General features: G+C 46.8%; 1 protein-coding gene across 1 annotated transcript in view; it reads left to right on the top strand.

Moving 5' to 3' along the window:
- The first annotated feature begins 826 nt into the window (after positions 1-826).
- LOC147361950 (ATP-binding cassette sub-family C member 4-like) overlaps positions 827-13,574 on the top strand; it is a 177,833-nt gene continuing 165,085 nt past the window's right edge. Inside the window, 3 exon segments of the mRNA XM_086330256.1 lie at positions 827-1,089; positions 6,757-6,867; positions 7,417-7,537. Coding sequence (XP_086186382.1) covers positions 872-1,089; positions 6,757-6,867; positions 7,417-7,537 — 450 coding nt within the window. The 5' untranslated portion in view covers positions 827-871.

Below are 13,574 nucleotides of genomic sequence, written 5' to 3'. Positions count from 1 at the left end.
AGGGAAGAGAACCTGTTGAGCTGGTAACTAAACACTTCTGAGTAGGAGCCCGAGATTTTGTTCATTCAGTCCTGCAGTCATTCATTCATTCACACAGCATATTCTAGGCACTTTTCACACACACTATCCATGTACCAGTGAGACAACCATGCTGAACCCCAAACTTGGACAAGGGCTGTCCTTGAGCCTCACCTTTCTCATCTGTAGGATGGGGATAATACCTTCCTGACCAGGACATTGTTAGAGTTGAAACTCAGGCAAGGTCCCCAGAAATGTATTTTGTGACATATGTCACTCTTACTTATCTAAGTTTTGAAAGCATGATGAAAGAAATTAGGAGGCAGTTTTTCTCCCCCCAGACTCCCCTTTCCCAATCTAAGAGGGCAACAAAAAGCTCACAGAGGCTCCCTCATAATGCAACGTGTGAGATGCCACAGGACATCTCATATGGGCTGATCATGCCTTCTGCCAGCTTTCTCCAGGCCTTCCCTGCAGCCCATGGGGAGCTTCGGAGCAGCAGAGGAGGGCAGAGCCTGAGCCTCCCCTCTTCACCTTCTGGGTGAGCCTCTGGGCTCAGAATAGGAGTTTCAGCAGAGTTTGCAGCCGGGTGGGATCCTTGGAGCTGGTTTGTTTGTGCTGTCCGGTCCGCCTACCCTCCTCCATCAAAGAGCCGGGGCCCTTGCCTCCCACTTGCTTGTGGCTCTTGGAAGCTTTGGCCTGACGGCCTCTTCGTCCTTCAGCCCCCGACACACGGCCCTACTTCTCCCAGAGCCGTGACAGCAGCGCAGAGCCGGTGACCCGAAGGCGACGCGGGAGGTTGCGCAGTCCCGGGAGGCGGAGACCTGGAGGGCGGTGGGTGCTCCACCCCCAGATGCCTGTTGTTCTCAGAGCCCGCCCAGCAGACCCCGAAGGCGGACTGGTCTCCAACATCCCCTTGGTCTCCTCCAGGAGCAGCGGGAGCCTCACCTCCCACAGAGCAGCGCAGCGCCGCTCCACGCCCGCGCCGGCCGGCACGATGCCGCCGCTGTACCCGAAGGTGAAGCCCAACCCGCTGCAGAAAGCGAACCTCTGCTCGCGCCTGTTCTTCTGGTGAGCGCTCCCCGGCCGTGATACGCGGTAGTCGCGGCGCCCTCTGCTGCCGCGCCTTTCGGAAACAAGTGTGGACCCTCCCAATGCTGTCCTGCTCCCCCCCACCCTACCCCCCCGCCCCAACCCTGCACCCTGGGAAGGCGGAGCACGACTGGGCAAGGAAGTGGGGAGCAGGGGTGGAGAGGGGACCCGGTGACCTGGTGGCTGAGATACAGGGTCTCCGTGCCTTGCCGCTGGCAGCCCCGCCAGAGCTAGAAAACAGGAAGCTAGAAGGCTGCCTAGGGGGAATCACAGACCAGAGGGAAATGCACTGAACACCCGCCTCTACTCTTACAGGCTTCCCCTGAACTGCTCAGGAATTCCCAGTTCTGAACTGAAGCGTCATACCCCCACCCCCTACCCCCGTCCCCAGCCCCAAGCAAGCAGCTTATGAACAACTTCCTTTATCGAATAGTGCCCTGGACCGTTGTTGTTGTTCAGTCGTTCAGTCCTGTGGCTTTGCAACCCCGTGATGGCAGCACTGCCGGTCTCTGTCCCTCATCATCTCCGGAGTTTGCCCAAGTTCATGTCCATTGCATCTGTGATGTCATCTATATATCTCATTCTCTGACACCCTCTTCTCTTGCCCTTAATCTTTCCCAGCATCAGACCCTTTTCCAGTGAGTCATCTGTTTGCATCAGATGACCAAAATACTGGAGTTTCAGCTTCAGCATCAGTCCTTCCAAAGAACATTCAGGGTTGATTTCCTTTTAAGATTGACTGGTTTGATCTCCTTGCTGTCCAAGGGACTCAGAAATCTTCTCCAGCACCACAGTTCTTCAGTGCTCCAGCTTCTTTGCTTCTTTCAGTAATGTCCCCACCTTTTCCCACATGCCCTGTGCGACAGGGTGTTCCAGCTCCACTGGGTTCCCTCTGCCCCCATGTCTATGACCATGTATTTCTTTCCCTCTCCCTTTCTCCCTGTGTGGCTCTCACTGTATAACCTGGTTCCTAGTTGTGGCAAATTTCATGTGGGTAAAAAAATGAAAGGTTTTTTACTTAATGATTGGGAACACTGTTCTTGAACACGTTTTGCTTTTGCCTGGAACACAGTCAGGACTGGAGGATTTATTTGATCAGCCCCTTTCCTTATTGTGGATATCTCCACTTCCACCTTTGAGAATCACTCTGGAGATAGAGTCCCTGAAGCCTGTGAGGTCTTTCCCAATCTCTAGACTTCAGAGAAGCAGTGCGTGGTCTTGATGCAGGTGGTCCTGCCCAGGAATCATTTGGTCCTGAAACCACTGAAGGGTCCCTGAGCCCAGAGGAAACACACAGATGAAAAACAGCTCAGAGAGTTGCAGCTCTTAACTGAAGTGTTCCATGTGGTAGCTGGGGCCACTAACTATGTGGTCCTGAACCTTTGGGCTTTAATCACACTTGGATGATTACTAGTTGTTTTATTTCTGGACCCTAACCCATTTATATTTCCCAAATTTCTAGTATTTCCTTCTTTTATGGGACAGCCTGGGGGATCTCCAGGGATTGGGAGCTCCTATGCTTGTTTTGATGGTGGTGTATTTAGTGTGTGTAGCTTCATCTCTTGGCCATTTGGTGGCCCTTAAGGAAAGAGGGGCCTAGAAGAAGGTATATGGGTGTAGTTACTGTAAATAATAAAGTAGAAAAAAACTGTCCTTAACTTCACGCAGGGCAAGGAACTTTCCAAACGCCTTCTGTTTGTGAATTTTCAAAGTGTATGTGCCTGGAAATGAGAAGGTGAGGACTTTTCATTGATTTGGGTAGGCACTCATTTCCAGTTTTCCTGCTGGAGGGAAAGGCACTATTACCGCTTATTTTATACCTGAAGGCACTGAAGCAGAGAGGTTGAGTAAGTTGCTTACCGCCACACAGCCAGTAAGTAATGGAGCAGGATCCCAAGTCAAGCAGTCTGGCTCTGAAGACGGTGTTCCTTGTATATGTAACTGATGTCTCCCGCCTTGTGCTGGGCTCCTAGCCTAGGCTAAGACTCCTTTTCTTGGCTGAAGAGGTTGCTTTTCCACTCAGATTCCCGCAGCCAATAACTAAATTGATGGTGAGACTGGAACAGCACAAGTTTTATTCAATGACCAAAGAATGGAGAAGCGAGAGCTTAGTTCACAAATCAACTTCTCAACCCAATTTGGTCAAGGTAAAAGCAAGGAAATTGAATCAAGAAAGGGAGGAATATTCATGACTTATCTGAGAATAAGGGTGTGGTTTGGACCTAAAATTGAGGAAACACTCATTTTTAGTCCTTGTGTGGGTTGTTGTCATGACCATGGTCAGCTGTCACGGCACTGGTGAGTATGACATTTAGCATACTAATATATTACAGTGAATGCATAAATGAGGCTCAGGGTCTAGGGGACGTTAGGTTTTTCACCATTTTGGACCTGAAAGTGAAAGTTAGTCACACAGTCGTGTCCAACTCTTTGCGATCCCGTGGAATGTAGCCCTCCAGGTCCTCTGTCTGTGGAAATCCCCAGGCAAGAGTGCTGGAGTGGGTTGCCATGTCCTTGTCCAATTTTGGGCCGAGCTAGTTCTAACCAGTTTTTATTTTTCTCTGTAACTTCCTCATTTGAGCCTGAGACTCAGACAAAATCAGGAAGTGAAAGTGAAAGAGTTAGTCACTCAGTCATATCCAACTCTTCGTGATCCCACGGACTGTAGCCTGCCAGGCTCTTCTCTCCATGGGATTCTCCAAGCAAGAATACTGGAGTGGAGTGGATAGCTAAAATAAATATGTTTGTCATCTGGCTAAAGTTCCAATTCTCACATCCAGATAAAGACCAGATAAAACTAATGAGACAGTTGGGGATACACAGACCAAAAAGCAGGAGGAGACTAATTGTAAGGGGTCCTAAGAATGGCAGAAGCCCAGGAAGTTTTGAGATTACCCTTTTGATACTGTCCCAGATTTGTTCAGTCAGGGCCCTTCTGAGTATTGGATCAAGCGACTTTCTCTTTGAATTTTTATTGGAGTATAGTTGATTAATAATGTGTTAGTTTCTGCTCTACAGCAAAGTGAATCTCTTACACATATACATATACACACTCTTTTTTAGATTCTTTTCCTATGTAGGCCATTACAAAGTATAGAATAGAGTTCTCTGTGCTATACAGTAGGTCCTTCTTAGTTATCTGTTTTATATATTATAGTGTGTGTATGTCAATCCCAGTGCCCCAATTTGTCCCTCCTGTCACCCTCTGGTAACCATAGCTTTTTTTTCCTGCATCTGTGACTCTAAGTCTATTTTTTAAAGAGTTCATTTATACCCTTTACTTGCATTCCACATAAAAGTGTCTCTGTCTGCAAGCAGCCTTCTCTAATAGTCAGGTTACACTGTCTTCTACTTGACCACTTATGTTAACATAGAAACAACAGGAAATAGTTGCAAGGGCACAAACTCCTCCTTGATCAGCCAGAAGGTAATCAGGAGCTATGCAGTGGTCGTTGTCATGTGGACCAGAGGCCCAGTGAAAATTTCATCTTTCTAAAGTTAGAGCTGGGTTCTTTAGTTGCCCAGGCCAATGTTCGAGTGCACTTTTTTGTTATTTTTGTTTTTTTAGTAGCTTTGGCTTTATAAATTGTTCCTCGTTGCTAGGCTCACTAAGGATGCTACAGGGGCGACAACTCCTTCCATTACCAGTCCAGTCCAGCTCCCTCCTGACTAGATGAATGGCTCCATTTGGATGGGAGGTGGGGTGATTGTAATTGAAATCTGAATGTGACCTGGACTGGGGTGTGCACCTCTTATATCCCAGTATCCACTAGTAGAGTTTTCTTGGAGACAGTTGATGGCCCAATGTGGGTGGTCCTTGCCCCAGGGGCCTCGAGGACCCTCAGGGGCACACTGTGTTTGGGTTTTCTTGAGTCATGTTTAGACTAATGGTGGTGCCCTTCCATCCAGGATACTGCTGCCACAGACCAGACCCCCACAGGCTTGGTATGATCCTGTTCCCAGAGCCCTTGGGCATGGTCTGTATCTAGAGTCAGTCATGTCTGGAGGTGGAGGGCTCATCAGAAATATTGGTTGGGTCCCAAGAAAATAGGGATTTGACTAACACATACTCCTTTGCTGGGGTGGGGTGGCAATGGGGGTAATTTTGATGTCCCTGGGCAGAAGCCTGGTGTGAAGGGATTGAACGGTAATTTGGTGATGTTCTCAGCTGTTAGTGGAGTTCCCTGAAAGTATGGGAGCTATATTTATTCCCTGATTGAGGCTGAAGGTGGCAGACCCCACAGTCAGTAAAATTTCAGCCCTTATGAAAGTCTTTTGTTACATTTGAAAAGAAATTAATTGGCCAGGAAGTGATAATGAAACGTGAAACCTGAGTTCTGTTCAGGAAGCCTAAGAACACAGAGGCAAAGTTTATTTTAAAAGATAGAGATACAAAATCCTCAGCATAGACTCTGAGAGGGGGTGAAGGGCCCCCAAAAGACAAGGATTATAGCAGTTTTATATCTTTTCTAGTATTGATCTATACATTTTGGGTTGATTCATGACTTCAGTATACGTCATTTTTGACCAATTAATGTAAACATCACAATGCCATTTGTCGATTTTATGGCTTTCTTGGAAGCCTAGTTTCTCAGTTTCTCTAGACATTGCAACGCCATCCCTCGACCCTTTCTCAAGACTCCAGACCATTATTTAGGGACCAAATGTATGTTTTAAGTGCTAATGGTCTTCTTGGAGGTTTCTCTTGATAAACTGGACAGCAGTTAATAATTGTCTTGTCCTGGGTCTGAATGTTTTATGACCTTCCAGACCAGGAAGGGATTTCTCTGAATGCCTGGAAATTGGAGCACAGAGTGATATGCTTACTTGAGAAGAGAAAAATTGAAATTAAAAAAGGAATTAAAAAAATTGAAATTAAAAAAGTCTTACACTGTCTAGCAATTTCTGCTTCAATTATAGGGAGGACTATAAGAAAAATCAATGTATTCATTTTAGTTGGAAAGATGCTACTTATCTTTAGGACATCTTCAGACGGTTGGGGTCAGAAAGAGGCTCATGTGAGGGGAGTCTGACAGGGCTGTAAGCAGGTCAGGGTCCAGAGCCTGTTGGACTCAGGGTGGTGTATTGTAATGTGATTCCCTGTAAAATTTGCTTTGTGTTATTAGCTGAACTAAGGAGGTTATGAGACCGCAAGGTTGCGTCTTACGTGAATGTGACTGAGGCATTCTTGAGTTTGGTGGGCTTCCCTGGTGGCTCAGTGCTAAAGAATCCATCTGCCAGTGCAATAGACATGGGTTCGATCCCTGAGCCAAGAAGATCCCCTGGAGAAGGAAATGGCAACCCACTCCAGTATCCTTGCCTGGAGAATCCCATGGACAGAGGAGCCTAGTGGGCTACAGTTCACTGGGTCGGAAAGAGTCGGATATGACTGAGCGACTTCACTTCACTTGCAATGTATGTTCAGTAGACCACAAACAGGGTATTTTAGTTAAGTTTTATTCTGTGTAAGCCAGAGTGACTTATCGACACCCTAATATATGTGTTTGTAAGCATATGTCTAATTTTCTCCCTACATCTTTGTATAGTTAAAATGTAGACTTCTTTTAAACAATGTCCATGAATGTAGGATTCTAATTAAAGATATGTAATTGGAATATATGTCACTATCCTTTTAATGTTTAACAGGTGGCTAAACCCCTTGTTTAAAATTGGTCATAAACGGAAATTAGAAGAAGATGACATGTACTCAGTGCTTCCGGAAGATCGCTCCCAGCGCCTTGGAGAAGAGCTGCAAGGGTGAGCACAGGCAGCAGGGAGTACGGTTAGAAGACTGAGAATTTCTCCATGGGGCTAAAGGCTTGTGGGGAGGGGCCTTTGCTTCCTCCGGGGTCTTCTGAGCCTCCTTCCTTGACACTGAACCCTCACCCCTTCACGCTGACCCCGGGCTCAGCCCACTTTGGAGGCTGGGGGAGCCTGTGTTCCCTGTGTGAGTGGACGTGCAGGGAGCCCACAGCCATGGCCCTGGAGACCTAGCTCTGTCCCGAGAGGTGGGTCCCTGGAGGACAGTGTCTGACCTTCTGAGCTGCTCATGACCTGTGAGTTCAGCAAAGCTTAGCAGGATCTTGTTTCTAGAATCTGGGACTTTTCTCTGAAGACCTGGTCTGGTGCTTTTCCTGGTGCTTCAGAGTCTGCACTGCTCATCTTTCGGGAGCCCTGCAAGCAGTTAGCCAGCATCTATGGGCAGCCGCAGAGCGCCCTGTATTGAAGGCTTGTCCTCTGCTCTGTCCCCTCCCCTGTTTTCCTGCGGCAGGGCTGGTCCTCACTGTGCTTTGTCTCTCTTCGCAGGTACTGGGATCAAGAAATGTTGAGAGCCCAGGAGGATGCTCGGGAGCCTTCTTTAATGAAAGCGATTGTAAAGTGCTATGGGAAATCCTACTTAGTTTTGGGAATGTTAACATGTCTTGAGGTAAAAGCTTTTCCATACAGTGCATTGATTTTGAGTATATGTGGGTCAGTCCTGAGATGGATGGACTGAGGCGGGGAGAGGACAGTTGTTTAAGGTCTAAGGGTAAATCTCATCTAGAAATCATGATGTAGATCAGCAGTTGTATTTATCTTTAGAATAGACAGATTCTTAAAGGACTTGACCTCTGGAGACTACTATTTTTCTTTTAAGTGATTAAAACATGAGTAATGAAAGGATAGCAGCACTGGAAAGACATTTTATGCCATGTTAGGATGTTTTTGGTGCTCAATATAAATAGTGAGTGATCCTTGACCAAAAGAAGATCTTACAACCTCAGGAAATAGTGTCCTATGGTTTGGAGGAAGTAAATTCAGAGAACAGCGATCAGGAAATGGCAACAAAGGTAAAAGATTCTAAAACAAAGGCCAGAAGCAGAGTTTTAATAAAGCATTTAGACAGTAATTTGAAGTAGAGGATTTATGTGGCAACAACAGACCTATGTTCAACAACGTGGAACTGAACATTATTTTTCATACAAAGTTCAAAGCAGATTGTATTTCCTTCCTGACCACTTGCCCAGTCCCCATCTCTTCGAGAGAGACAAGCTTCATCTAAATAATTTCATCTGATTGATAACTGTCATTTATAACTTTATTGCTGCTTCTGTCTTGGGTATTCCTTTGGAAAAGGTGTATGGATTCATTACATATTCTAATGTATTGCCTATAGATTGTAAGATAAAGTCAAACACATATCTGCTGATACTTTTTAAATTGACCTGCCCTTATACTTAGAAATATCTCTTAATAGTAGGCTTCCCTGGTGCTCAGAAGAATCTGCCTGCAATTCAGGAGACCCATGTTGAATCCCTGGGTCAGGAAGATACCCTGGAGAAGGAAATGGCAATCCATTCCAGTATTCTTTCCTGGAGAATCCCATGAACAGAGGAGCCTGGCATGCTCCAGTCCAGGGGGTTGCAAAGAGTTGGACACGACTGAGCAACTGTTACTCACTCAAACTTGGAGTCGAGTCCAGAATAATGTAAGACATTTTACAGATGCTCAGCAAGTAATTGTTGACTTTTCAAGGTCACATCTGATAAATGCTTTCTAAGAAAGGATCATTCCGTTCCTGTGGAACAGAACTTGGGGCCTTGCATCTGGGCTGGAGCTGCCAGAGCACCCAAGAGCTCTTCCCTGGGGTGTCCCTGACATACCCTTCCCTAGGGTGCCCCCTCCCCATAGGCCAGGTCATCCAGGCCAGACCCCTACTTGGGAGGAGCTTCAACTTCACCATGAATTCTGTGCACCCTCCATGCTGGTTTCCATCCTGGCTGTGGGGGTGGTTTGCTGGTTGAAGGGGGATCTTGGTAACCTAGCATTGGCAGAGGGTGGAGGAGGGAATGTGCAGGGAAAACTAAAGGCAGAAAGTTGTGAGGTCAGTAACCTCCATGACCCTGAAGATCCTGGGTCAAGATCCCCCAGAGGACAGTCCACCTGGGGACACAGTGCCTTCAGCCCCATGTTGTGGCTGAGCCTGCTGGGGGTTTGCTGCAGAACCACCTGGGTGGCTCGTGCTCTCCGTGGTCCTTTAGTGCTGCCTAAGGGACACAGGCAGCCTGTGAGTGTGTGAGAGCAGGAGAGATAGAAGATGCAGTTGCTGTGAAAGGGTTGTTTTAGGTGAAGAAGCTGTGAGCTGTCCTCAGTCCACTGTGTTGGGGTGAGGTGAGTGGGTCAGGTGGTTTACAGGTGGGCATCATGGCTCTCGTTTAAAGGCTGTGCTGGACTGAAGGGCACTGCAGGCATTGGGCAGCTGGGATGGTGAAGTCCACCCACACAACTGGAGAGACAGAATCTGTCAGCTCACAGGTGACTGGATGGTTCTGGGAGATGGAATTCTTGTTGATGATAGAAGTGGATTGGGCGTTGTGCCAGAGGGTGGGACAGATGTGTGGGGCAGAGTGCCAGTTTTGAGAGGGCACTGACCACCCAGGTACTGCAGTGCCTTGTGAAGGACAGGGGTGGGAGAGGGGACAGGAACCCTTCAGGCTTCCCTAGCCCTTCTTTGTCCTGTATGCAGCTGTCCCAATGATGGTATTTCCACATAGTCACAGTAAGTGTCTGTTTGAAATACACAGGTGTCAAGCTGGTGTGGCCTGTTTGTGCAGGATGTACTGACCTCATACAGCAGAGCTCTCATGAATTCCGCTTGTCCAGAAACCCTGGGGCCTCACTGTGTGCCTGTGGCTCATGCCAGGTGCTGGGTTGGATGAGTGGCCTCTGGGTTTAATGTTGGATCAAATCAGGAGCAGGTCTTTCTCTGCTGTCCTTGGTTCTCTAGTTTCTCTTTGGTACTGGATGCTAAAGAAGTTTAAAGTCAAATGGGTCTCAAAGCATAGCCCATGTGGCTGGGTTTGAACTGAGCTGCTGGTTTTTCTTGCTGTCCTGGGCTGTTGGCTCCTTGCGTGGGGTCGCTAAGCCTTGGATGGATTCCATCCTAATATGAGCTTTGGTTCTTGGCTGTGGCAGCTCATGGGAGAAGCAGACATAGAGGGAGAGGCTACAGGATCCGGAGTTCTTCCTGAGAGCGAATCTGCCCCACTCTGGTGCTGGGAGTGTTGGTTTCAAAGTTGTCCAGCCCCTGGAATACATCCTGCCGAGAGTGAAAGTGTTAGTCGCTCAGTTGTGTCCGACTCTTTTCCACCCCATGGACTGTAGCCCACCAGGCTCCTCTGCCCATGGAATTCTCCAGGCGAGAATACTGGAGTTGGTTGCTATTTCCTTCTCCAGGGGATCTTCCTGACCCTGGGATCAAATCCAGGTTTCTTGCCCTAGAGGCAGACTGTTTACCATCTGAGCCACCTGAGGGTCCAGAAAGGCCCCTGGGGGCTGCATAAGGTGCAACTGGTAAAGCCCTGACCCCTTTTTAGGAGTCTGGTCGTTGGGTGGTCATGGTGGAGAAGTGGGGAGTAGAGGACTGTAAATGTAGGGGCTCATCTGTGTGGTAGTACTGCTAGATCTATTAGCAGTGCTAGTTAGTTAAATAATTGATTTTATGAAGCAACTTCCCATGTTGTGATCTATCTGTACTGCTTGTTGGTCTTTGTATTTTAGACAGTGGAAAATGTAAACTCAACCCAGAAGTCTGTAAAACACAAACGTGTTTCCTTGGTGACCTCCAGCCCTCTTTCAATTCCTTGGGTGCACAGCATGCCCCGTGGATCATCCGTGATCCCAAGCAGTGTGCTCCTTCCACCCACAGCACGAGTAGGGCCTCCCAGGTACTCCTGGTGGCACCAGTGGGAAAAAGGGTGACGCCAGTCCAGGGGGAGGCTTTTAGGTTTTAGGATTTTGAGATATGAAAACCTCTGTCCTATGAGAAGTGAGGAGTATCTCTACTGCTCAGAGAAACAAGTACTAGGCTGTGGAGCCTGCACAGGTCACCCCTAATTAGAACAGAACAGCCGGCAAGTTCCCAGCACCCCTGGCCCCTGTGTGCTCCTCCACAGGGACCACAGGTGGGGAGGACAGGTCCCCACTTGCCCAGGCCCCTCAGCATGGAAAGGAGGAGCCTGAAGTCTCTGCCTGGGCCTGAGTCACAGAGATCACCTCTCCAGGTCATCAGGGCTTCTCTCTGAGAGATGAGGTCTCTACCTGCTGGTGTGTAAGTGGGGTGACCTCAGAGAGCCAGAGTGGGTTCACCCAGTCCCTTCCTCTGAGAGGGGAGGAGTGGCTGGGAATTATGTCCTCTTCCCAGAACCCTAAGAAGTGGCCTGGTCTTGTCTGGTCACTTGTCCTTTGTCTGAGGTTTTACTGATGATCTCTGGTCCAGGTGGAGGTTGGGAAGCACATGTTTGTGTAAATCTTCATTTTGGAGCTCAGCTGATGGCCAGGAAGTAAACAGAATCCTCTGAGAGTCCCTCAGTGGGCTTTGTGCCTTGACTCACAGCTGGTTCCCTGAGAGCTGCAGTGGACTCTTGCCTTTATTTCCCAACCCTTTCTTCCATGTGTCCCTCACTTCTGCTCAACCCAGGAGGCTGAGGATTGGCTGATGATGGCAAAGATACTGTGGGCTGAGAGCTACCACTGAGGACCACACAGGGAGAGGAGGAGGGGGCACTGAGCCAAGTGGACGGGGACCTGCAGAGCAGACCTGCTGTGCGCCCTGCTGGTTCCTGAGAGCATCGTGTTAGCCATTAGGTGTTAGTAACACTCACCGTGATGACCTTGAGTTATAAATGAGGTTGATGCTTTTCAATCCATTTTCTTTACTTTTCTAAGTATATGTAAGTTTTTATTGCAAAATTAAAAAATTTTTTTTAAATTGAAGTATGATTGGCTTATAATGTTTTATTAGTTTCTGGTATACATCATTAGTGATTTAATATTTGATACAGTACATAGTAATTTTAGTTACCAACTATCACCATAAAAAGTTATTCCAGTATTATTGAGTATATTTTCTATGTTATATATTACAAACTTGTGATATATTTTTAAAGATTTTGTTTATTTATCTTTTCTTCCAATCCGCTTTTATTTATTTGATAAATTGGTGTTTTTACCTCTTAAGTTTCCTCACCTATTTCACTTGTTCACTTCACTCCCCTCAGTGCATTTTCTTTAAGTAGTCAGGGTGGTAGGTGTCTCATTTTTAAAAGACTGCATTCATAATGGTTAAAAATTTTAGCAATCTGCTTAGAAGTGAAACTTTAATTACAGGCAAGAAAATTTGGCTTTTACACATGATTTTTCTCAAGAGTTCTTGTTCTACTACGATCACCTGTAAGCAGCAATGAGTTTTCCAAGCCCTTTGTGAAACCAGCCTCTGCCATTATGAATAGAGTAAGTCTCTGCCCTGAACTTCTGTTAATAAAGATGTTGAAATGATTTCAGAGCACTTTGAGCTGTTGCAGCTCATTTAGTTGTCCCAGGATACCTCCGAGGGAGGCAAGGCAGGAATTTCCATAGATAAGGACCTGGAGATGCAGGAGGATACTTGATGGGCTTAGAATCTTGTGACTTGCAGATGGCTAACCTGGTTTCTGAAGCACAGCTTTCTGATTCCTAGACCAGTGCTCTCTACATCATGTCCTGAGGCTTCCTCTCTTCCCACAGCCTCAATTCTTGGTATTTCGCATGTGTATCAGAAGTATACATGTTAATAAACCTCTGTTTGATTTTCTTTTTTTTTATTTTATTTTTTAAATTTTATTTATTTATTTATTTTTATTATTATTATTATTATTATTTTTACTTTACAATATTGTATTGGTTTTGCCATACATCAGCATGCATCCGCCACAGGTGTACACATGTTCCCAATCCTGAACCCCCCTCCCTCCTCCCTCCCCATACCATCACTCTGGGTCATCCCAGTGCACCAGCCCCAAGCATCCTGTATCCTGCATCGAACCTGGACTGGCGATTCATTTCTTATATGATATTATATATGTTTCAATGCCATTCTCCCCAATCATCCCCCTCTTCCCTCTCCCACAGAGTCCAAAAGACTGTTCTATACATCTGTGTCTCTTTTGCTGTCTCGCAGATTTTCTCCTGTTATTCTGTCATTTATTATAAAGATCCTCAGCTAAGAACTCAGAAGGGTAAAGGGAAATAAGCCCCTATGTCACTCTAAGTCAGCTTCAATAATTGCTATAATGAGCAGTCTTGATTCATCTGAAACTCACTCTCACTTCCCAAGATTAATTTAAAGCAGTTCCAAGACAGCATATCATTTTTATCCATAAATATTTTAGTATGTATCTTTAAAAGATGTGGAATCTCCCCCCACTAAACATATTTGCTGCTGCTGCTATGTCGCTTCAGTCGTGTCAGACTCTGTGCAACCCCATAGATGGCAGCCCACAAGGCTCCCCCGTCTCTCGGATTCTCCAGGCAAGAACACTGGAGTGGGTTGCCATTTCCTTCTCCAATGCATAAAAGTGAAAAGTGAAAGTGAAGTCGCTCAGTCCTGTCCGACTCTTAGCGACCCTTATGGACTGCCGCCTACCAGGCTCCTACATCCATGGGAG

This window comes from Bos grunniens, chromosome 12 (genome assembly GCF_055505025.1).
Source record: "Bos grunniens cultivar Pamir isolate PY7600 chromosome 12, Bosgru_T2T1.0, whole genome shotgun sequence".
Taxonomy (NCBI): Eukaryota; Metazoa; Chordata; class Mammalia; order Artiodactyla; family Bovidae; genus Bos; species Bos grunniens.
Note: the sequence above shows the minus strand (reverse complement) of the source record. Positions and strands in the feature narration are given on the sequence as shown.